The sequence below is a fragment of the Rhodnius prolixus genome, unplaced genomic scaffold (genome assembly GCF_049639745.1).
Source record: "Rhodnius prolixus isolate KJV_2025 unplaced genomic scaffold, Rpr scaffold_7, whole genome shotgun sequence".
In the NCBI taxonomy this organism is placed as follows: Eukaryota; Metazoa; Arthropoda; class Insecta; order Hemiptera; family Reduviidae; genus Rhodnius; species Rhodnius prolixus.
Window position 1 is genome coordinate 29,976,017 of NW_027411582.1, and position 27,008 is coordinate 30,003,024.

Here is a 27,008-nt window from a genome sequence, read left to right on the forward strand (position 1 = left end):
TTACCCACAGATGGTATGGAAAATCCGCAAACGTTAAAAGTAATTAAGACACGTAGGTGTGGTGTTGAGGATAATTTTACACCTTTTATTGTGGGTTCCAGTACAACTAAATGGGGTAAAAATGATATAACTTGGTACATATATCCGCCACAGTATTCTTCAGTAGCAGAACGGGCGTTTTCCATTTGGTCAAAATATGCAAACTTAACATTCAAACGATCACATAATTCACCAAATATCTCTATTGCTTTTGCCCGAGGGAAACATCTATGTATTACAAATAAATCCACCTATTGTTACTCACCTTTTGTTGATGGAAGCGGTATCTTAGCACATGCAGAGTATCCTCATATATATAAGAAAGCAGTGGAAATCCATTTAAATGATGCTATAACTTGGCACACCGATTTAACCCTTCCCTCCTCCTCTACGATAAAGGATGATGATGTCACGTCGCTTTTTTGGGTATTAGTTCACGAAATAGGTCATGGACTTGGGTTAAGTCATTCATCGGATAGGCAAAGTCTTATGTTCCCATCTTATATCTTTCCACATGTATCCTCATTTGATGAATTAGACCTATTTGAAGAGGAAATACGTGCAATACAAATTATGTATGGTCCACCTTTGAAGCCACCTCCCACAACAACCACACCTGCTGCATCAACCCCATCCACAACAACAACAACATCAACAACAACAACAACAACAACACCATCACCACCACCTGTAACCACCACCACCACCACAAAAAGACCCCAGCCTCCAACTAATCAACCATTTATGGACATATGTTATTATTTGAAACACATTGGGGCATTTTTGGTGGCTCATAAACGTCTGTATTTATTTTATAACAATTATGTTTGGATAATTCCTTTACAAGAATCGATACGTTTACAACGTGATTACACTCGGCCAAAGATGATAAACAGATGGTTAAGATTTCTACCAGCAAATTTTACCCATGTATCAGGCATTTATCAACGTCCAAACAAAGATATTGTTATGATTGCAGACAATCATCTTTACATATTTAACTATCCATACCTTCATCTAACCTATCAAGAGGACATTCAATCATTGTTGATGGCGCCTGGAGGTGTCAATGTTTCCGTAAACGCAATTTTTCATTCAAATACAGGAAGTACTTACATAATCTACAATAAATCTTTTGTTAACAAATTTAATGAATACGATTTAACTAGCACCTTTATCGGTGATGTATCGTACATTTTTCCCGGTGTACCGCGTAACGTAAAAACAGCCTTTAGACATACAAACGGTCGTATATATTTTAAATCTGATGATTTATTTTATAGTTTTAATGAATTCCTAGATAGCGTCACTGATACAATAGAAGATTCCTCAGTTTTATTCAATATTGTCTGCAATCAAAACTCCATTTTAAATCAACTTCAACACCTTTTGAATAAATTGACGATGAATCTTCAGTTGGAAGAGAAAGAAGTAGAAGCAGAAGAAGAATGATTAATTTGAGTATTATGTATAGATCAACATATGGGAACATGATGGGTAAAGTTTTTATGGGAGAAATGGAAACATCCTGAGGGGGTTAAAAACATGCTTGTAGCAATACATAAAAACATAAAACTACATAAAGTTTTTGTGTATTGAGTATATATTTAAGTTTTTGTATGTATGTATGAAATATTAAGTATTGAGTTTCAAGTTTGGTGTGTGTGTGTGTGTGTGTGTGTGTGTGTGTGTGTGTGTGTGTGTATGGAGTAATTAAGTATGAAAGATTGGAACATGATATGGTCTAAGAAGTACATAATTTGTGTATTGTGTTTTAAGTTTTGTGTATGTATGGAGTAATTAAGTATGAAAGATTGGAACATGATATGGTCTAAGAAGTACATAATTTGTGTATTGTGTTTTAAGTTTATGTTTATGTATGGAGTAATTAAGTAATGAGTTTTATGTTTTGTTTGTGTATGGAGTAATTAAGTAATGAGTTTTAAGTTTTTTTGTGTATGGAGTAATTAAGTAATGAGTTTTAAGTTTTTTTGTGTATGGAGTAATTAAGTATGAAAGATTGGAACATGATATGGGTCTAAGAAGTACATAATTTGTGTATTGTGTTTTAAGTTTTGTGTATGTATGGAGTAATTAAGTATGAAAGATTGGAACATGATATGGTCTAAGAAGTACATAATTTGTGTATTGTGTTTTAAGTTTTGTGTATGTATGGAGTAATTAAGTAATGAGTTTTATGTTTTGTTTGTGTATGGAGTAATTAAGTAATGAGTTTTAAGTTTTTTTGTGTATGGAGTAATTAAGTATGAAAGATTGGAACATGATGTGGGTCTAAGAAATACATAATTTGTGTGCTGAGTACCAAGTTTTGTGTATGAATGAAGTAATTAAGTAATGTGTTTTAAGTTTTTTTGTGTAAGTAGGATCAATTGGAACATGATTATGGTCTAAGAAATACATAATTTGTGTGCTGAGTACCAAGTTTTGTGTATGTATGAAGTAATTAAGTAATGTGTTTTAAGTTTTTTTTGTGTATGGAGTAATTAAGTATGAAAGATTGGAACATGATTATGGTCTAAGACGTACATAATTTGTGTACTGAGTATTAAGTATATTTAAGTTTTGTGTATGTATGGAGTAATTAAGTAATGAGTTTTAAGTTTTTACACACACAAACACATAAACTTAAAAAAAAAATATTTATATAGTATTCTTTCTACATGTGTTACACTGCTAAATATATATATATATCTACTTACTTTTAAATAAAATATTTATAAAGATTATGTTTTTTTTAACCTCTTATTAATAAAATAAGTTTTATCTATATCCTAGTTTTATCAAATGGTGTTGAAAAATATTTATAAAGATTATGTTTTTTTTATTTTTAACCACATATTATTATTATTCAAAATAAGTTTTATCTTTATCCAAGTTAGTTTTTTTTGGCGTTAATCGGGGCCGTGTGAATAAGTATAATCGCGCGTATGCAAAGGAAGTTTGTGGTTAACTCTTATCTCACATGAGAGAGAGTATAAAATAGGTGCATATCGGATGTAGATTATCTAGTATTTGTTTCTCTCTCTCACCATCGTGTACGTGTTAATCATCATCACCATTAAGAAAACCAGGTAATTAATTTTTTTTAAAATACAATTGTAAAAGAGAAGTTAAATAGAAGAAGAAGAAAATTGTACAGTATGAACATATTTGTTTTTTAGGAAAGATAATGAGTAATGATCTATTAAAAAAACTTAATCACCCTACGAGTGAATTGTACAAAAAACTTGGCGATTTGGAAGTAAATAAACCATATCTGATAGCATCTTTTACTAAATTTGAGAAAACTAAATATGGACCAGCAATATTAGCCACAATACATGATAAAAGTGATACATTGAGTTCCGTTTTTTTACCCAAAAGATTTGTTAACTCATTTGATTACGAAGATATATTCGACTATAAAGGTATATTCATTTTTTTTTTAAATATTTTAATTAAGGTAAAAATAATTTTTTTTTTCTCTCTCTAACCTTTGCATTCTTTTTCAAGATGGTGATTTAGTCCTTATTTATAAGGGAATACAAAATAACATAAACGTTATTCAATTTGAATCATCTCACCAAGAGGTGGTAGAGGAGGAGGAGGAGGAGGAGGAGGAGGAACCTCCAAAGAAGAAGAAGCCAAAGAAGACCAGGAAGACACGCATCAACAACAACAACAACGACGAAGAATAGTTAATTTTTTGTAAGTTAAAAAAAAAAAAAAATTATGCCTAATCTAACGTGTGATAAATGTGGCAAACACTATTCCAAACCATACAATTTAAAGAGACATGTTGTAATATGTTCACCCAAAAAATGCTTCAAATGTGGTAATATATTCCACACTTTAGGCACTTTAAAGAGACATATTGTGTCATGTTCACCAAGAAAATGTGCAAACTGTGCTAGTATATTCCACACATTCGTAGATTTATTAAATCATATCTCATTAAATTGTATTAAATGTGATGATCCAACAACACCATCGACGACGACGACGACGACGACGACGACGACGACGACGACAAACGTTAAGGCCGGAAGCATGAATGTGCGTAATCAAAAACAATATCGATTATTATCGGTTCCTTTAGAAGATGGTGCAGTGATTAGTGCATTAAATAAATCAGCCCAAAATATTTGCATCAAAAATACTAATAATATAAAAGACCCCGCGCTATTTTTACAAGATAAACACGGGGTGCTTCTAAAGTATTTAACTAAAGCCAGAGAAGAGCTATTAATTTTTAAATCATCCATCTTCTTAGAATGTGTTTACAGTCGATATAGGAATTCCGATCTTGAACAGTATACGGATGCTAATTTTAAAACATCATTAGAAATTATCAATGCTAGTTCCAACTTGATTCACTATCTTAACAAAATCTATGCAAAAATTATGAGTGAAATGCAGGAATTTGAAACTAGTGGATCAGGTTGGAAATTAGATTCCATAGATTCCATTGTCATTAGATTAACTAAATATCGTCCGCTGGGCGGAAGAGGGTATATTCCTTTACCAAAGGAAATAGCTGATAAGAAGGCTATCATAAATATACGTAATAGTGATGATTATTGCTTTAAATATGCCATCTTGTGTGGCCAACTAAAGAAACCCGAGTATTTAACCTTGTATAAAAAATTGAATCATTGTTATAATTTTGATAATATCTCCTTTCCAACACCTTTAAAGGATATAGCTAGATTTGAAAAAGATAATAATGTCTCGATAAATGTTTACTCTTTAACCGAGCAGAATCTGGTTTATCCTCTCTCAATAAGTTCGAATAATAAGTCTGTAGAACATTTCGACTTACTATTATTAACCAGCGAGGAAAATAATAATAGCTTACACTATTCATTAATAAACGATTTATCCAGACTTGTATCTTCCCAACTTAGTAATCATGGTAATGGTGTTGTTATATGTAAACGATGCTTTAAAACATTTAATCGTGATTATAGAACAGTAGATGGGAAAACGGGTGAGGAACGATTAAAAGCACACCAGTTATTCTGTAATCAACACGAACCGTGTCGAATTAGTATGCCTTTACCATGTGAACAATTACAGTTTACAAATTACCACCACAAACAACACATACCAATAGTTATCTATGCAGATTTTGAATCCTTACTTTTACCTATAGACGGCGCACCCGGAAATTCATCCACATCCTGGTCAAGACAAACACATAAACACCAAATCTGTAGTGTTGGGGCTAAGGTTGTCTCTTCGCTAGCAAACTATCAACAAAAGGACATTTTCCTATATACTGGTGATGATGCGGTTGAAAAATTTATGGAATATTTACATTCAGTGGTTAAAGATGTGGAAGTCTTATATAAGACGATTATTCCCATGAAAGAGCTAACCACACAACAATGTGAGGATTTTGCTAATGCTACTCATTGTGGAATGTGTGAAGGGGTGTTCAATGGGTTAGACAAAAAAGCGCATCATCATGACCATCTTACGGGGGAATTTGTGTGTGCTGCACATGTAAACTGCAATTTGAATTTTCAATTACCCAATTTCCTGCCAGTCTACATTCATAACCTTAGCGGATATGATGCTCATCCAATTATCTTGTCTTTGGGCGTTGATCCAGGAGAGGTGAGGGTAATACCAAATTCCAAGGAGAAATATATAAGTTTTTCGAAAAAGTTTTCCGATTGCCCATCCATATGGCTACGCTTTTTGGATACATATAAGTTTCTACCGGATAGCTTAGAACATCTTATAAATAACTTGACGGAATACCCACAAATGGAGAAACAATTTCCCGACAATGAGCGGCGGGCTTTACTACTTAGAAAAGGTGTTTATCCATACACCTATCTAACTAGTATGGAAAAAATGTCCGATCGATCTTTACCACCTAAACAGTATTTCTTTAATGATTTAACCGATGAGCACATATCCGATAGCGACTATCAACACGCGCAAAAGGTTTGGTCTACATTCCATATAGAAACACTCAAAGAATACACAGAATTGTATTTGACAACGGATATAATTCTCTTAAGTGACATATTTGAACAGTTTAGAAAGGTTTGTGAGTCTATCTACTATATTGATCCAAGTTGGTATTTCACAACACCTGGCCTAGCATTTGATGCATGTTTAAAATGTACAAAAGTTAAATTGGATCTTCTAACGGACTATGACAAATTGCTAATGATTGAATCGGGTATTAGAGGAGGCATCACTTCCTGTGTTACAAGATATGCTAAAGCCAATAATCCCTACATACCCGGCTATGATGCTACACAACCAACAAACTATATTCTCTATATAGATGTTAACAATCTTTACGGCTTCGCAATGATACAGCACCTCCCGTTCGGCGGGTTTGAATGGGTCAATGGGGGAGAGGGGGGTGGGGGAGAGGACTTTGACATAACCGCCATTCCAGACAACAGCGATATTGGCTATATTCTAGAGGTTGATCTACACATACCTACACACTTACACGACTATTTCGCCCAGTTTCCACCACTACCGCATCATCAAAATAAAAAACTCTATACCACGCTAGAGGATAAACACCATTATGTGATTCATTATAGAAATTTAAAACAAGCACTATCCATGGGTGTTGTTCTTAAAAAGGTGCATAGAATGTTGAAATTCAATCAATCTCCCTGGCTTAAACCTTATATAGAACTCAACACGAGCCTTAGAAAGGCGGCTAGAAATGATTTTGAAAAGGATTTCTATTAATTAATGAATAACTCTGTTTTTGGTAAATGTATTGAAAACAAGAGGAAACGATTAAACATTAAAATTGTCACATCTGAACAAGCATTGCTAAAGCTGTCCAAACGGGCCAACTTTAAAGATCGTACAATTTTCAATGAAAACGTTATTGCTGTTCATCTGCAACAAGAGTCTATTTACTTTGATCGGCCCATTTACGTTGGATTTTCCATTTTAGAACTTTCCAAACATTACATGTATCATTTCCATTACCAGGTCATGTTAAAATACTATTCTCCTAAAGCATTAACTCTCCTCTATTCCGACACAGACTCATATATTTATAAAATTGAAACCAACGATGTTTATGATGACCTAATTACATTAAAAACACACTTTGACACTTCCAACTACCCGCCCACGCATAAATCTTTCTCAAATCACAATAAGAAGGTGTTGGGTAAATTTTCCGATGAGACTGGTGGTGATCCTATTCAAGAGTTGGTTGCATTAAGGCCTAAAATGTATAGCCTGAAAATATTTAAGCGTGGTATTATAAAAAAAGCGAAAGGTGTTAAAAAAAGTGGTGTTAATAGGATCACTTTTTCCGATTATTTAAATATTTTACACAATAAAGAACGTGTTTTATATTCCTCCTTTAAAACTATTCAATCCAAACTTCACCACCTGTTCACATATGAATGTAATAAGAAGAGTTTATCTTTTCTAGATGATAAACGATTCATTTTATCCGATGGTGTGCATACTCTTCCTTTTGGACACCACCAGCTAGACAAATAATAATAATAACAGCACCATTAACCATGCATACAATATCTAATCTTTGCTTAAAATTTACTATTGACGATGATGATAAGAGGTATTTCCAACCATTATCACTTTTAGACGCAAGTATGATTAAAATATGTTTAAATTTAGATAAAAGGAACGATATTTCCCGATTGGAAATACCTTCAACTATCCAATGTAAATTATTCAATGTTTACTCTTATTTTTGTATAGATACGTATAAAAAATGTTTCATAGATTTATATTGTTTTGATAATGTGGAATTTGTTGCTGGTAAACCAATGTCAATATCAGATTATGTTGCTATAATGTATTGTTATCCAGACAAGACATCTTTATTATTACATCACTTTAAAATCAATTAAAATAACCATTAAAATGTATTATTTTAGAAAAATAAACATTCTTTTCAATAATAATAATAATGGTCGAGATATATTATTCACTAATACCAATTCACATTATAATTTTTGTGTTAAATGTTGTAACTTGCTCACACCACCTAAAGGTATTATTTGGAATTGTTATTATACCTGTATGTATACAAACAATATTGATCTTCTTTCAAGTATTATATATGATAAACTATTTTGGTGTTTTAACTGTATTAAATGTCCATTATTTAGTGTAGAACATATTTTTTTTACCTGAACAGATATGTACTTAAAAAAAAATTGTATTAATAAACTATGGATATCCCCACCACTTTATGGTTAACCCCACTTCCGTTCTTATTTAACTCTCCTGAGGAGATTTTTTCCACCCATTGTGAGTTCAGTTTTTTATACGAACACTCTGTGACTAGAAAGAATTACATAATGGAAGAATGGAATTTGGTTATGACTCACCCTTTCTATCACCAATTTCAACATGATTTCTACAAACTTGTTTTAGGACCTGAGCAAGCAATTCAATTTATGCTTTTATACAACAATATGCAAGAATTGGAAACATTATCACACGCATATGTAAAAAAAGGTGATTATAAAGATTTCCACTATATTAATTGTTGTTGGTCAAATCCTAAATGCACGGAAGGGCCAGATACTTGCAAATGTTGTAATATCTCAAGTTTATGTTATAATATTATTACCAAATTAGATGAAATTTACAATTGTAATCACATTGAAGTATATTTGTCTAAAAGAGTGAATAATTTTAGTTTTACATAAAAAAAAAAAATATATGCTTGTACAATTTATATGTTGATGAAATTATAACACAATAAATATATATTTAAGAAATAAAATCTATTTTTTTTCTTTTTCCTTTTCCAACATACTTTCCTAGTTAATATACATATGGTAAGATGTATATTCCCAACTTTATTATTATAACCTTTAAGATGCACTATTTTAGGTGACAACGCCAAAAACACATTCTAATGGTTGGGGAGGGGGGTTACATTAGGTTATCCATAATCTTACGTCTCTCTCTCAGTAAGATGTCGTATTTTGTGTTAAAATGGTGACATAATGAGTGATAAGATGCTCACAATACCTCTCATATGTGCGATACCTAGTTAATGTCTTTAAGATGCTATTAGGTGACTTTAAAAGCACCCAAAAACACTAATTGGGGTGAGGTTACATTAGGTTATCCATAACCTTACACCAATACTCAATTGTTAATGGTAAGTATATTAAAAATAAATAAAAAAAATATTATTATTACGAACATATTCTTAGTGTTTATTGTGCTAAAAGTGTCAAGATTATCCTCTTAATGATAAAAATATTCTCATAAATTTAAAAATAACATACGGGGGAGGTTACATTAGGTTATCCATAACCTTACACCAAAAATCACTCGTTATTGGTAAATATTAAAAAAAAAGTTAATATTTATCCTCTATAATAAAAAAAAAAAAAAACCTTAAAATGTGTTAAAATATTTGATAAAAAAATGTCTTAATAGGTGTAATATATTTTAATCCTTCCATATCCTGTGATAAGATGTCGTATGATGACGTCAGGTGCGCGCGCAACCTAGGGCGTACGGACGCTCGTGTGCGCACAACCTCGGCCATAAGGAGTGCTAGGAGTGGGGGCCGCGCACGGACGCGCACAGCGCTATCCTAGTGGGGACCGGGGTGAGGAAGCGGGGGTACCCCCCTGCATTCCCTCACCCTGTCTCCCATAAGGCCGCGGCTCCAAAATTCGGGGCTCAATCACCTAAACCCTACTACTGGCATCTCATATCAAAGTCTGGAAGAGTAACAGTTCAGAGTAGAACCTTCTAGAATAAATGCTGATATTTTCTTATTTATCAGATGCAGCCTCTGACATTATCAGTTATCAGTTCAGTAAAATCCCTTTGATTAGCTCGCAATTTTCTTCTCTTTTTTTGCGGGTTTGCCTTGATCGTAGTACTGTGTTGCGTACTAAGACAGTGCTGCTCAAGACAATATTTCTTAATTTATGGTAGCGTGATGGAAAATAAATTATCGGTTCCTGATTAATATGGTTACTGTAGTAACCATTGTTTACAGCTGGAGAATAATTATTTTTGTCTCTTTAATTGAGTTATTCGTTTTTCTAAATTGGTCTCCTTTCTTTTGGATCGTTTTTTCCCCCTCCTAAGCTTATTTTAGGGAGGATTTTTGTAGAGTGAGACAGATTTGGTTTCCCCATTAAAGGGATTATAAACTACTAACTTGGATAAATAAGTTTTTCCCGGAGCATTTATCACCATTGTAGCTACAACCCTAAATGTATATCCTATCTGTAAGACAAGAAATTTGCAAAGATTAGGCCAAACGAGAAGGTGTGACTGGTGACGGAGTGAAAGCTGTTATTGGCCTACCTCAAGACGCTAAGACACTGCGCAGTTTTAACGGTTAAATTATTACCTGCGCGTTTTCAATTACAAATTTGATCGAGTTATTTTTTTCTGTCTTTGCCTTGGATATTGTTATTGGTTTTTTCATTATTAATTATATTATTTTTAATTTTATTTCTCGAAAACTATTAGATCTGGGTTGTTGCAAAGAAATTACAGTCATAAAGGAAGGTTTGCCCTTTATTTTAAAGAAAATTTGGGAATTTTATCTTTTATAGAAAAAGAGAAAAAAATTGTCAAAGTTGGGTGTTTTTCAACGTTACGCTTTTTCGTGCAGTTTTTGTCGATCAACCCTTATACAACTGTCCTACCGGACAGTTTTAATAAATTAAAATAATACGTATTAAAACCAGCTGCTGACTCTTAGATTTTCTCTTCCTAGGAGCTTCTTACTGCTCACTGTCCGGTGATGGACAGTGATGTCTGTAAAGAGAAAACATTGTCCGGAGGCCGGCAGTGCACTGAAAAAAGCTCCGGGCGCCAATAACCTTAGATGTTGACGCGCCTTAAATCATTAAAAAAAAAACAAAAACGTGTTAAATGTTATTATACAAGTAGAAGATTATACAAGATGCTGCGTGAATTGATGAAATAGTGTGCAGAGTTTGTCCTTGATACTCCCTTGGGGGGAAGGCGATCGATGTTCTCGAAACTAGTTTTATATACATATACAGGGTGTATACGGAGGAGTGGTCGAAACTTCGGGAGATGATTCAACAGCTCAAATGCAACAAAAAATATTCTGCCTGATTCTAAGTAGTGTCCAAGATAATTGCCTTTTTAACTTTTCCGTCGATATTCGCGTTTTTTTTGTTGCATTTGAGCTGCTAAATCACCTCCCCAAGTTTCGACCACTCCTCCGTATACATCCTGTATGTAAGCCTCTAATTAGTATATATTTTTTACTTTATTTAATCTAATAAGATCTCTATGAAGGAAAGAGATTATAGCTCAGTGGGTATATTGCATTCTAACGAGAAGATTCCGGGTTCGAATCCAGCTAATGACCCTTAGATTTTCTCTTCCTAGGAGTTACTTACAGCTCCGGGCTCCAATAAGACCTCAGATGATGGTCACCGACTTAAAAAAAATATATTAAAAAAATAATAATAATAAAATGAATTGTAATTGGGTTTTATTGATTTGTAATCGTACAGTTTTAAAATTTTGTGGTTTTTCCCCCAAAAAAGTATCGATTTTTTGTGGAAGTTACTCTGTGTATGTATGGTATGCATTCAACGTATCTCAAAAACGGAAAAATTAAAAATATTTAGTCTTCATTTGTCCTCAAAAACAAATATTTCCGGCAGGGAAAAAAATACTCGATATTAAAATTTCATTACTACGTAGTACGTAGTACGTACTAATTACTTAGTAAAAGGAAATAAAAAATTGTTTAAATTGATCGATTATGATTTATTTATTTCTAAGGAAATGATTATTTTATTACACAAATAAAAGGCGGTTAAAAAATTTTTACGCGCAAAAATTAGAATTTTAATCAGTGATTTATTATTATCTGATTTGTTTACAAACAATACATTGTTGATGATGATGTTGCTCATCATTTCAATGATGATTATGTTAATTCCATAATGATTCATTATCAAGTTATTTCTATATTCTTATATTTTAAAAAACGGCTACGCAATACTTGTACAGTCATTGAGTCATTGTTTGTTATTTTTATAAAAACGTTACTATAAAATTATTGGCGGCTGATAAATTGTTGAGCAATATTTCAAATAAATAAATAATAATCAAGATCATTGTACTTTTTTTAAAAAATATTTTAATTGCGGTAAGAGGAAGTTCTGTTAATTGTTTTCCTGTGATAATCGATCACAAAAATTTTTCTAGGTCGATAACTTAAAAATAAGTATCCATCTGCAATATGTAAAAACTGCATAATATATATCTGTACCTCGGAGAGAAAAGGCACCATGTCCATTTTTTTCGATTTTCAGATTTTGGCATCATTTTACAAATTTTTTGTTGCTCTTTCTACAGGTGTAAAGCACTATGTCCTATGTTTACTATTAAGCGATTTATGTATTTTTAAAAAGCGCTATGATACTTCATTACTTAAGGGTAAAAGGCACTACATGGGCATAAATTTTTTTCACAATGGAGATCAAAATAAAATATTTTAAAATATGGGAGGTTAAGTGGCCATACCAACTGTAATAATTACGGTGAGAAGTACAGGAAAGAGTATAACCGGAAAAGTGGAACAAAAAATGAATTTGGGAAAATATCTTCATTTGGCTCCCCTGTAAAATTTACTTTTTGTGACATGGTGCCTTTTCCCTCCGAGGTACAGATATATAAAAGCAGTTTCCATCGTCTAAAATTAACAACAACCTCTAAATTCTAATTATAAATTTCTCTCCAGAGAATATATTTCAAGTAACCACTTAAATTTATAATTATGACAGTAGCGGACAACGTCCTATAAATAATTCTAATATGTTCACCATGTTATCACCGGTAAACCATTGTAATATTCGATTATTGTAATCGATGTCAGTAATAATTAATGTACATCATTAGTATGTAATAGTAAAATGTATTTAATACATAATCACATTAATTTAATAAATTGAATTAAAATCAACCGTACTATATTCTATAAATAAAACAATTAAATGTTACTGCTTTCTGATATGTATAAATCGAACGCATAAATTGTTATATATATTTCTCTAATAGCAAAATCATGTATCAAATTAATATATAAATAAGTTCCTACAGTATATTTAGTATGAGAATGCAAAATATTGATTGATTGATTGATTTTGGCTTGTTAATTATTCAGAGTAATATGAAATATTTGATTGAAGGTGTTGAAATTTAAATAAGTATAACCTGTGCTGAAGTTACAGAAATATTTATTTCAGTTTGGGTTATTCTATATTACGTACATTTACATCACTAATTATTTATTTCATCATGGCTACACTGTGGATTTGAAGCAGTACCTCCCCCTCAAATCATAGTTAATCATATCTAAACTTGAAACTAATTTAATAGTTAAAGCAAGAGTGAAACGAAGCGGCAGATTTATTGGCCCGGGAAGGCTCTGCGGGACGCTTTGTTGGCCCGGAGCCCTTTTTTGGGGTTCCTAAGTGTGGGAAGACTGCGGTCATTAACTTATGGGTGTAGAGTAGGTCTCAAGACTGGCCATTGGGCAGAGACAGGCGAAGGAGTTCATTAAAGGCTATTCGCCGAGGCTGACTGCGGAATTAATCCGTCAAGGCCGTGGGGCCCGTAAGGATGATTGTAGGCCTATTAACTGGCCACTGCAGGCTCAGAAAACACATGCACATCGCATGGGCCTGGTAGATGAGATAGCCTTTGCAGGTTCTGTCAGGAAGAGGAGGAGGAAACGGTACTCTACACAGTGTTGTGTCAGTGCGAGGGGCACGCGTGGCTAAGGATGTTACTTCCCGGGGAGGAAAAACCAAGGCCTGAGGAGCTTTACCCAAGAGCCGCTCTCCAGCATTAAGAGTCCGATTAAAACGGACAGGTCTGGAGGGTGAGCTTTAGAGTGAGGGGAACCACAATAGATCCGAAGGGGTCGCAGTGGCGTAAGCCTTGAGGCCGCCCTAGTTTAATCTAATCTAATCTAAAGCAAGAGTGATTTTTAAATAGTGTATGAACATGAAAATCTATAAAATTTTACGCTGAGTATAACTCAATCTAAGTCGATGAGTGTTAATGAGTCCTAAATTAGCCGGCAAATTATGTTACAAATGATTGTGATGATTAGGATTCTGGATGATGTAAGTTTTAGTTGGTATATTTAGCTCGCGATTTGACTTCATAACACGAATCCTGTGCGTTACATATTACGTAATTTTCTCGCGTACAGATCCGCATATTATGACGCAATTATTTCATCAGCTATTTAAATAACCATTTAAATTTTGTAAATTTCAAATTTGGCGTAAGACTTATATATTAGCTACAGATTGCCTTACCTTTAACCTTTTACAGATAACCTTTTTAAATAGATAACAGCCTGTCAACCTTAATGAGCCTACAGCTCGTTAAATAAAAGAGCTAGTTTTTATTAATGACGGAATATTAAAAATAGAAATATATTTGTTTAAATATTTTTTTAATAAAATAGCAGTTAGCCTTGAATGTTAGGCTAATCTATTTCTAGTTAAGTGGTGGTGTTATTTCCTAAAATGGTTTGTTCTACCACTTAACCTGTACAGTAAATATGTGTACTGCAATTACACTCTTATTGAACGTGGTAGATTTACCTCAATTTCGCAGCTACTTACTGAAAATGTGAATCACAAAGTCTTTCCCTCACCACCAAAAAACAGAAGACGGATAGCTTATATCAATAAAAAAGTATTAGTTATATTTAAACGTATTCAAAGATTACAAATGTTATTATTTTCTTACTTGTATTACACGTGCTAATTTGTATTTGTTCTTTTAAAACTGTAAATATTTAATGAATACTGAAGTGTGTTTATCTCTTTTTAGAATATTACGTATATATTCCTTTTTACGCATTGCTTAATCTTTTATTTTATATGAATGCAGTTTTATGCAACATTTAAAACGTAGTAAAATGGAATGCATAATATAATTTTGTTTTTCTTAAAGTAAGACGTAGTATTGCGTATTTTCTGTATCCCAAGATTTTGTAGCTTTTCGCCAGGGTCGTTCTGCTGTTCGGGCCGTTAATAAAAAATACTTCTTTTTATTATTATTAATAATTTTTTAAATGATACATTTAGTTACAATCAACTAAATTTATTGCGTTATACGCACTCGGAGTGGAGAAGTTACCCAGTCAGTGTCGAACATTTCACTATCAATGACGCTCATCTTCAGACGTTTTAAATCTTCTTTAAAGCATTCAATTTAAAGCTGAACTTATATTTTGTTTATTGGCACATAATTCGCACGTTATTTTATTAATAATACTTAAATGCCAAAAAGCAGTTTTCCACGTCACTTCTGATAGTTCTTCAGTTGATTTATATGGACTACCCGACGTTCCCGAGGAGGATTGGCTACTCGTTTCAGTTTGAATACCATATCCCATAACTTCTTTACTGTTTTACCATCTTAGGCTGGGTTTAAATAGTTTAAAAGAATGCCTTCGTCCTGGAGATGTCCTACCACTTGGTGTGCATTTGTAGTAATAATCTTTTTTGACTGTTGTTGTTTCAGATTGTGTTGTTATCTGATGGTACTTAAAGGGTGGCCAACAAGTAGTTATTTCCTTCTTCATGTTATATCCGGGGCTTCTTTTTATTCCGTCCATTAAGCGCCTAAACCATGCATAGTGTAGCTTTGTCCTCGTGGTTTCATGAAACGATATGCGATCTTTACTTGCTGTAGCTGTAGCTGCTCAATCCCATTGGTCTTGGCGCCCGTTTAAAACAATTCTTCAGCAAGTCGTACAGCCTCTCGTTGAACCTCTCGACTTGGAAATCGTCCTTATTTATACCAATTCCGCCAGAAAGAGAGCCAGATACAAACGCTTCGATTGAATCTCATTCATAGTGCTAGATGATATCTGTCACTTAAAGAATATTAGCAAACTGCCTCTTGCCATTTTTCTTTTTCTTCAGCGCAAGCGCTTCAAGCTATTTAATGATCTGCCACAAAGTCTTTAGTATTTTCTCGTTAGGTTGTCCTTTTTTTAGGAAAAGAAATCCTGAAACGGTGCCCTGCATGGTAGCGCGTCTTGTCCTTCCTTTCCCGTGCACATTAATGAATTTCCTGCGGATTTCTTCGTCTTGTACTCAAAGTAAAGAGAGAAGATCCAGAGAGAGCTGTTATTATAAAAATTGAAATATTTTTTGGGATAAGTTTAACTCGTAGTTATTGGGATAAACATTTAGACAATGCCCTTTAAAGAACAATAATATCACTATCTAACGAAGCTCATTGTTTTACAAATAGATAGAACAGCTTATCTAGAAGGCATAGTCACTATATCAGTCTATATGTGTGACAGGTGGCCATAGTTATGGTCGCCCTTCTGATGGAAAGTTAGGATTTCATATGCCACTGATATCCCCCAGTCATGTCCCTTCATTTACCAAAAGCGCTCGCACCATATTTAGAGTCACAATATGACTTTTTATTTCTCTAATTTTTTTTTGCAGTTTTATCTTTCCCTATTACTTTGTGCAGATATTTTGACTAATGAATTTTACTGTCCGCTTTTAGGACTCCTAGAGTCAGTAAAAATGGTTTTAGAGTGAACGCATCCACCTTAAAATAAAACTCCAAAGACCTTGTTTACAGCAAAAAAAAAAAAAAGAGTTACGTTAAGAACTTGAACAATTTTTGGAAGTTGTCGTTTTATCCAATTTTTTTGGGCACCTTTTCTAGAAATCTATTAGGTCTAAACAGTTGCATAAAAAAATGCATTTATAAACATGTGGAAATGAAGTTATCTTTTATAGCAGTGGTGTCAAACTGGTGGCCTCCGTGGTCTATTTTTTGGGGCCCCTCAAAATGGAAAAAAATTGTTACGAAGAAAACAGCGCTTATAGGAGTCGTGGCACTACCGTACTCTCACAATTCCCTCCTGGTTACGAAGAAATCAGCGCTTAAAGGAGTCGGCGCACTACCCGTACTCTCTAAATTCCCTCCTGGTTATGAAGGAAACAGCGCTTAAAGGAGTCGGTGCACTACCGTACTCTCACAATTCCCTCCTGGTTACGAAGAAATCAGCGCTTAAAGGAGTCGGTGCACTTCCTTACTCTCACAATTCTCTCCCTCGTTAACCCTTTAGCTACTGAAGACCGAGTATACACGTGGCCCCATTTCCTTATTTGAAGACCTGCGGGCGTGTAAAAAAAAAACATGCTGACTCAGTTCCGGCAAATTGTTTGAATGCGATAGGTCCTGCCATTCTAAATGGAATTCCAGAATGATTTGGTCTTAAAAAGACACAAAAAAGAAGTAGGAATTCTCAATAATGGCCAAGTTTCAGGGTAAATGCCAGTTTTCAGTCGTGATACATTTATTCTGCCGAGCTTTCGACTTAGGGACTAGGTCATCTTCAGGGCTTGTCTGAAAACTTTTTTTTTAGACAGAAGACACACCAACCCTGTAATGTAAAAATATTACTTTGTAAACTAGCCCCTGAAGATTGAAGTCCCTAGGTCGGAAAGCTCGGCAGAATAAATGTATCACGAATGAAAACTGTCATTAATTTTTTCATCCTATTGAAACTATGAATCAGTCACCAAAAATAATGAACAGCTAGTTAAAAAAAGAATAATTTTCACTTTATAAATACAATTATACTGTGTTTTAATTATGCTATCCATATATTCTAGAATTCACACTTCAGAATATACTTAAATTTAACAAGATTTGTAAATTTGATGTGACCCGCGTGAATCTTGCCTGTAGCACCAATTGGACCGAGTTTAAATTGAGTTTGACTTCCCTGTTTTATAGAAAAAGAGGGGAAAAAATTGTTACAAGATGGGCGCTTTCCGATGTAACATTTTTTCGTGCAGTTTTTTGGCGATCAACTCCTATACAAACGTTCTGTTTTTAAAGTATTTTTTATTTTTCAAAAAAACAAAATGTTTATAGCTAACTCGTTTGTATAATAATAGGTAAAAGCTTGCTTTCTAGCTAGTTCTATAAAATTTAAAGATTTATACCACTACTGTTAGTATTTCTTACTTAAGTTTGGTTTTTCACCTTTTACTTTCAATATTTCTGTCTCTTTACGTTAATTTATTCAGCCCTTGACAGTTGAATAAAAACAAAACTGTTATTATTGGTTGAACATTCCCTTTAGATATACTAAATATTACTACGAGAAAAATAGATATTATTGTACTTAAAAATTTATCTAACAAGAATAATTTATCAAAATGAACAGGTGCTCTTTTCTTACCTCTTAAATATTTATCTTTGGTTCCTGTTTTGGCGAGGAGAGGTTTTTTATTTTTTTACCTGTTTTCAGAATATTTACAACTTGCATGAGCAGAGTTAACTTTCTGTATTACTTCAAAGTTAAAGTTAGTTCTGTCTCTACTGGGGACAACACCCAGAACTCTAGGTTATCATCATTTATTAATGGGAACGTTTTTTGGTTATGGTACAAAAAAAAAGAAGTTCATGTTTCGATCCATGTGATTGATTGGCCAGAACAGTTTAGTTAGAATAATGGGACAGCTTATTTCGGATTCACTATAACCCAACTATAGTACAAGAGTGTATTGTTGCTGTTCTGATTTGGTTTACACCCATACGCTTTGCTATATCAGCATTCAGTTGTGAAACCACTAAGTATCCTCTTCAGTTCGGAGTGAGACCCCCCCCCTATTAGCCTGTTTTAACTTCTCGGATGACCCCAAACTCTTAGGACGAAGGTGCTCCTTCATTCTTCCAGCGTAGTGTTGTCTTTATTTCTTCTTCTTCTTCCTCGCAAAGTTTACAAGACTACCAATAACCAGGTAATCGGTAATCTTCTTATATTTGTAGTAGTCTTAATGCCTACATAAATTCGAATTTAATGCTCTTGTCTTTTCGAGATGATTGTGAAAGTAATGTTGTAAAAACAGCTGATCAAACTATTATCCTCTCTTTAAGCTTGAAATTGCCTTAACGGATACTGCGATTTTCCACGTGTCTGTCTCGTATTATTCTGTTCCAGTGTGTGTTTTTGAAAAATCTTCTCGAAATTGCGCCTGCCTTTTTTTTTCTTTTTATAATTGTGTAATAATTTTCGCGATTTTTAATTCTCAAAGTCTGGCTCTAATGACTTGAGCCCCAAAACCTTTGGTGGGATAAGCGATAAGTTTCTCCAAGAGCAACTCAGGAAAAAGAAAGTGGAAGTTAACGGAGCTGAGCGCTGGAGTAACCTCCGTGTACTAAGACAGGATATATAGGATCTATGATCTACCTGGGCAGAAAGAGAATTGAGAGTAAGAGAAAACTGAGATATGCTTCGGTATTTTTCTCCCAGATTAACTAACTATTCGGAAAATACATGATAAAAGATTGGCCTAGAACACAACATCCACTTGTAGATGCTGAGGATAGATGAAGGAAACTCCAATAAACCTTCTGATTGTCTGTGATGCAAGGATCCTCGGTTACCCTACCATGTACCAGAAAGGATGTACCTTCCCAGATTCAGAGATCGTCAATTTGGAAGGCGTGTGTAATCTCGTCTTGCGCCAATTGTGGGCATAAATATCCTATTTATGGGATACCAACTTGCTCTTTTTTTTGTCTTTTACTGTTAAGGGTGTATCACATCCCCCCCCCTCTAAAGTAACCATATTTTCCAAAATTGAACACCAGAACTTATTTTGTTTCGTACCTAATATTTGGCACCCTATAAAAACTTCTCTGGTTTTGCGTAATTGTGTCCTCATCGCAATTATTTTTATTGTTTCTTTCTAATGATATTGTACTTTGTAGATGAAGCTGTTCATTACCCTGAAATTACACTTCAAAATATAGCTTAACCAATTTTTCCTCTCTGATCTGCTTTAAAAAAGCATTTCCCTTGGAAAATACTTCAGTAAAGCTATAGACTAACTCTTGTACAATGATCATTTACCCAAAATTTAACGAAAATCATTGCAGCTGTTTCCATAGAAATTTCCAAAATTCATGAAAAAGAAAAACAAAAACAAATCTATTCAGATCTCTGTTTGACTGATTTTTAACAGAAAACCACCTAAAAACCCTTTAGTGGCATCGATTTGAAATTTCTAAATGTGATTTAGTATTTAAATTATTTAGCTCGTACAAATACCAATTTTTTTAAAATAAAAATCTTTTTCCTTGTTCCATTCAAGAAGTTTACATTTTAATATTGTGTGTTGATATTTCACAATTATCAGTACAAGTTAAATCTCCTTATCAAAAAACAATATTATGCTAAAAATATATTTGACTGGAACAGTATGTTATATAGATTGTGTAGACTCAATGACTGTTAAAAGCTAAAAATAAACTTTATATCAAGGCCATGTTTGTCTTTATGTGTGTAAATATATCCCATGTGGATGATGTGTATTTGATTGTTATATGTATATATAATTATGTATGTGTCTGTCAGAGATAATAATTTATTTCAGATATATTTACAATTTACGGAAGTATGAGTACTAATTATATTATGTTCTTTTTTTAGTTAAATTGTCAGAATTATATTTGATTACTTGTTGGGAAGTGAGTTAATTTAAAAAAAAGCACGTGACATTTAAATGCATTAAGGGTGAAATTTACGTTTTATAAATATTAGCTTTAATTCCTTTAAAGACGATCTTAATTGCGACTTATCTTAGACTGAAATGGATCAGCAGAGAGGATTTGGATTTGTTCTGGCCAGAGATGGGCACTCATTAAAAATTCAATTTAATTCATCAATTTTTTTCCACATTTAATCGGTGAAATTAATCGTATTTTTAATCATATGACAATCAATTAGTGAACTAAATTCCAAATTTAATTGGCAATGAAATGGATTTAATTACTCCCTATATGACTTTTCAACTAATGGTTCAAACCACGTTTTAGCGAGGCCACCTTTCTCAGTATCACCACCAAAATCTCTACGGATTAATTTTTTCAGTCTTGGACTTCACAAGCATACGATTCTCTAAACCAAGATAGGTCCAACCTTACACTCACATTTAACCGTGTTGGTGAATCACCAGGCTTTAACAGAACTACCTTATTGGTACTCTCATTTTTGGAGGGGCATTTGTTTATTAAATTTCTAACCAAATTTCCAAGAAGAAAGGAAATCAATGCCCCGGAAGTGCACTTTTAAAGCCTAAGCTGATCTAATGGCGTACTTAAGCTTAAATGTCAGTTTGGCTTGTAATTTTTTCTCCATTAATAGTTTTGTCCATAGGGAATGTGTCGCATTCTATCGACATTATTATTAAATTGATCAATTTTTCATGCAATTCCAAGTTTCAAGAAAATTCAATTATATACCTAAATTGAGGTAAGAAAAAGTCATGTGAGTGTTCATACGAGATTCTTTTCTTGAGAAAATAAAGTGAAACCTTCAAAAATAATCTTAACTTAATAAGAAATTTCCTAAAAATTGAGAACACTTTTATTTAAAATAATTTGTTAGCATTTTATCTCAATATCTACGTAAGAATAATATTATTTCTAAAATAACAAAAAAAAGTTAATAAAATATGAGAAAATAATAAAAGATTTAGAGAAATAAGTGAAAGGTAGTCAAACGCCATTGTTAAGTACGCCTTGACCAGCTATCATTGGACGGGGCGTGGTTACACTAGAGGTGGGCATGACCCGCCCACAGTCTGCAACCGTACTGCACTGTGATTGGCCACTACTTCAAACGTTATAATTTCAATGAAATAATTAATTTAAAAATTTTTCTCCAACATTTCTCCCATAGGTATTTGATAAACTTTCGATTAAAACAAGAAAAAAAAATTCCCTTTAAAAATACGATAAATAATATTTCTTTTGGCATAATACCTCATGATTTACACAATTATCGTTAACTGTATCAAAAAAGTTGAGAATTTGTATTGTTTAATCGAGAAATAGATAAAAGAGAAATAGGCATGTGAGCCGCCATTAAATGGGTCGGTAAGCTTACTTTAAGCTCCATCCAGTGGAGAACTCTAGTGGCATTTTCTGTAAACATAATTGCAGTTACTACAGCTGGGCTGTTTCTTGATATTCTCCTCAGTATTTTTTAAGGTTTACAAATTGAATTTGCTCGGAAGGTTTTATATTTCTATTTCAATTCACAAAATAGTTCCTTAACCATCTTGGCGACTCTCAAGACAACCTTGCACACTCATTTAACCACGTGGTTAACTCACAAGACTTTTCTAGGGCAGCCTTACACTAACAGTGAACCATGTTAGTAACTCACAAGACTTATATAGGTCAGCCTTACTCTCACATTTAACCATGTAGGTAATTCACAAGTCTTATATAGGTTCACCTTACACTCACATTTAATCATGTGGGTAACTCACAAGTCTTATATAGGTTCACCTTACATTCACATGTAATCATGTGGGTAACTCACAGGTCTTATATAGGTCAGCCTTACACTCCCATGTAATCATTTGGGTAACTCACAAGTCTTATATAGGTCAGTCTTACACTCCCATGTAATCATGTGGATAACTCACATGATCTATACAGGACCACTTTCCACTCACATTTAACCATTTTAGTGACTCTCGAGACCTACTATGTCCACTTTACACTCCCATTTAACCATGTTGGGGACTCACTAGACTTGTATAGGACCACCTTACACTCACATTTTTTCCTAAAATTGGGTTTACTTGTAAGTTCCACTTGTAAGGCTATATTGTTCAGTCAATTTGTGTGTAATTGTTTCGCACTAAGCAATTATTCATATTTTCCAACCGATTTGGTTACTCAAGGCGTATAAATTATAATATTGATGTAGATGAGGCACCATCTAGGCTGAATGAATCTTCTATTCTCTATTTGCATTCATTCATACCGGGCTAATTACTGAAAAATACCTACTAAAAATCTTTCTCATCTTTGAAGGAATTAAATTCTAGGCTCTTATTGGATCTGTACGATCTCTTTAGGAATTTTATTGCAACTTTGTAACAAGGTGGTTTTTGCATTATTCAAAATAAGTTTATTTAAATTTAAATATACTTTTTATATCCATTATAATTAATACATACATACATTTATTTATATTAAGAGGTCATATTGCAAAACAAAGTAACAATAAATCGTTCTAAAAATACATACGTATCTATTTCATACATACAAACTGACCTTGTACTTTTTAATTTAATATTAATGCAAAAAATAATAAAGGAGTAAAATAACATTTTATTTAATTCTAGTAGTATACGTATGTGTAATAATTCAACAAGTTGTCCTTCAACGGGGTTTATTATGAAGTGTTTATTCTAACGTTCATGAACGAAACTCGTGCCGCGCAGATCCGATTCTCCTCATTTTGCTCCCCCTCTTAAATTCATATTTCTATGCAATCATAAATTGAAGAAAAGTTGCAACATCTTTTTTCCAATTTTATTTATTAAGAAAATGAAGAAAATAATGCCAATTTCAGTCATTCTTTTGCCAAGCTTTCGTACTGGGGACTAGGTCATCTTCAGAACTTTTTATAATTTTTTTTTTGTCCTTACTTTCTTTTACATTGTTGAAATCAAAGATTATTGGGTCTTCTTTACTGTGATACCAGTACTAGTGACTTAAAGAAGCTACCTTATATCGAGTAATATTAAACTGGCCAAGGATTTTTTAAGGAACACTTCATGTGAATTGAAAAAGATAAATAATCCTGTAAATTAAACAGAAATGATTTGTGCATCAACCCACTTGGGTTCAACCAACTCACCACCACAAACATCTCCCGTCATATGTACCCTGTGGTAGTAATGGGGACGAGAATGTAATTATGAGATAGAATGAGAATATGCGCAATAGAGAGATATGTAAATCTAAGGTTGTGTTAGTATACAATCAGTTACAATAATTAAACTCATCAATATAATTAGCACTATATTCTTAACTTTTAATTACATTTAATTACCTTACTAAAATGATTAATTAAGAGAATGATTATTTTTTTCATGCAGTTTTCACGATGTGAAAAAACAAGGAATTATTTGTTCAAAGTTAATGTTGGTTGAATAATAGTAAAAATTGGTAGTGGGGCTTTGACGAACGGTGGAAGATCAAAGACTCATATTGAAGTGGAAGAGGATGTGATTGAGTTGAAGTAACTAGATTGAGTGATTGATCTCTATGTGTTCGTCCCAAAGCACGTATACGAGGTGTGGCTATTAAATAACGAGACTATTGCTGTAAAACATTTTATTTTAAATTTATACATATTTAGTTATTATCACCTTCAATATACACCCCTCCACCATCCCTACAACGCTCCACGGCGAATTTACCATTGTTCGAAACAGTGCTTTAGGTCTTTTTTCTGTGAGCACCTGCATGACGCGTGCCGCTTTTTCTTTCACAGCTTCAACGGACCGAAATTGTGTTCCTTTTAATGCAGATTTGACTTTGGGGAACAGATAAAAGTCACATGGAGCCAGTTCAGGCGAATAAGGCGGATGGCCCAAAATCTGGGATGTTGTATTTGGCTAGAAACGTCTTGACAGACAATGCAGTGTGAGCCCGTGTGTGGAGAACCCGTGACTTGTTCTTCCACCACAAATCGGGTCGTTTTTCCCTTACTCTTTCACGGAGTTGTGCAAGCACCTCACCGGTAGTATTGTTGATTAATTATAATCGATATTTTCATCCGTTTTGGTCGTGGAAGAGCTGTCATCATCTCCGACTTCTTCTCGGCCATCTTGGAAACGCTTAAACCACTCAAAAACTCGTGCACGTGATTAACATTCTTTTAATAAAAGATAAGTTTCAGTAGCGGTTTTACCAAGTTTCATGTGAAATTTCACGACAATTCGTTGCTCTACTACATGTGTAGTATCATGTTTTCGGCAAAACGAAACTAACACCTCTTACACTAAAAAGACGGTTCCGGGTCAGACAGGTTTCTCTACAAACACGTGAGACGCTCAATCGAAAGAGAAGGCATAGTTCTTCTATAGCAGCATCAGTCTCGTTATTTAATAGCCACACCTCGTATATCTTTTCAGCCTATTTCCACCGAACTTGCGGAGGAGGCAGGACTTTTTCGTTGGCTTGGAATTAGGTTGGATGTTTATCAGTCTCTGTGACATCTATTTCTCGTTTACAAGCTTTTTCTTTTTTTTTTTTTTTTTTGCCGGGTTACTAGAGAGATGGGGTCCCTGATCTCGTCACTGCGAAATTTCGACCACCACGAAACGTTCACACTGGGAAGCAAAACCAAACTCGGGTAGTTGACAATCTTCAACAACTCTGCTTTCAGGCGAAGGCTTTGAACGATCACAGGACGTGACCATGCAAGCATTACTCATGGTTTCGCTGTACACTTTTGATGTTGACTTCTTATTAGGACTTCCTTATTAGTAACCTCTTACGATCTATAATAACCTTAGGAGTATGTTTAGCAGGAAAAGCTTTTCTTACAACCGTAATTTAAAGTTCACAATAGTAACTTTAGGTGTAATATTCCTTTACACTTAGTGCCTATCACCGTAGATTGCATTCAACACTGATTCTGCAGGAACGCAATAGATCTTTTATTACGCAGTTGATTTTGCTTATAATCATCCCTGCACAACTTCTAACCACCTAGTAATTGTTCTTGTCTTCAGTAAAACGTTTTAAAAATATTTTAATCTATAAAAAAATGTACAACTCTATGCAAATCACTTATAATACGTATTATACACTGTATCAATATATATATATTTCAAATTAATTCAACTTCATTTCTCACATTTATTTATTTAAATGTTGTTCGCTATATATGCGAGTATTTAAGTATAATTAAAATTACTCGTTTGCAAAGGATATGTAGAAAGGTCATTGCTCTGCAAAATAACATTGCATGCAACAGTAAATTAGTTTTTTTCTTTTTTCTTTTTTAGTTTCTGTCATACAATGTTGGCAAAACTGTTTTTATCTATATATAATCCACTTTGTGAATTTTTTATTGGCATATTCTAGTTGAATATTTATTGTTGGATTATATAATATGAAAAATTTGTTGGTTTTAATTGAAATTTGGTTTGATTAAAAAATAAAAGGAGCAATAAAGTTCAGTTTCAAAATGATGGTTAACTTTAGGCGAGATATTGGATTTTGTGCCGCTAATCTTCGGCCTAGAATGAAAGAATCCTTGATTCATCTTAGAGGTTTAACTGAGGCTGTGAGTTAATAAAAAATATTCACCTAGAATTGAACGTCTTGAGATCAATTTGATTATTATTGATTGATTTAATTTCCTATATTAATACTAACGGAAAGACAAGTCCTACCGTTAGATTGAATACTTTGTGGGCCGCGCCAGAACGTTACAAAAGAAGAGCGGCGTACTTGGAGGCGAGGCGAGGCCTTCTTGTTGCTGTCACAAGAGAAATAAATGCTAGTAATGGGGTCGATGATCCTCTATGTGCTGCGTGTATTAGAGAAAAGAGGAGGACTACGTTAAATATGTTGACGTGGTAGGGGACAAGGTCAAAGAGGTACAACATTATTATTGTTGGTTGTGTTTAGTATTGTTGCTTGATTCTCATCGTCAAGTTTAGAAAACTACTTTGCCATTAGCCTATCGATCTGTTATTGTTTTTTTTAAGGGCACCGCCTTACCAATAATCATTTTCTCCTTCGGATCTTTTTTTTTTAATCTGAATTGAACGGTTGAACTAATAGGATTTCGTTCTTTATTTGAGGTCAAATCTACAGTATTTGGGTTTGGTGCATAAATTCGTGCGATTCTTTTATAGGACAGAACTGATAACCTGAAGCAAGCCTGCAGTTCTACTTCCGACATCTTGTTCTGTACAAGTTTAACAAGGGATCCTAACCAGTTTCACTACAAATTAAGGGGTGGTAATGAGGAGAATAGTGCTCTTGCTCTAAGGGCTGCCCGAAATAATAGGTTAGGAGTATTATAAAAAGTGTTTACTCCTGGTAACCGCCCA

General features: G+C 33.6%; 2 protein-coding genes across 11 annotated transcripts in view; both read left to right on the top strand.

Moving 5' to 3' along the window:
* The window catches only part of HDAC4 (histone deacetylase 4), a 304,732-nt gene that overhangs the window by 153,893 nt on the left and 123,831 nt on the right, over positions 1-27,008 (top strand). The gene's annotated exons all lie outside the window — the stretch shown is intronic.
* LOC141447362 (uncharacterized) lies at positions 1,491-8,981 on the top strand. The gene is made up of 2 exons (XM_074114817.1): positions 1,491-3,467; positions 3,553-8,981. The coding sequence occupies exon 2, from the start codon at positions 3,772-3,774 to the stop codon at positions 6,769-6,771; it is 3,000 nt and encodes a 999-aa protein (XP_073970918.1). The 5' UTR covers positions 1,491-3,467; positions 3,553-3,771; the 3' UTR covers positions 6,772-8,981.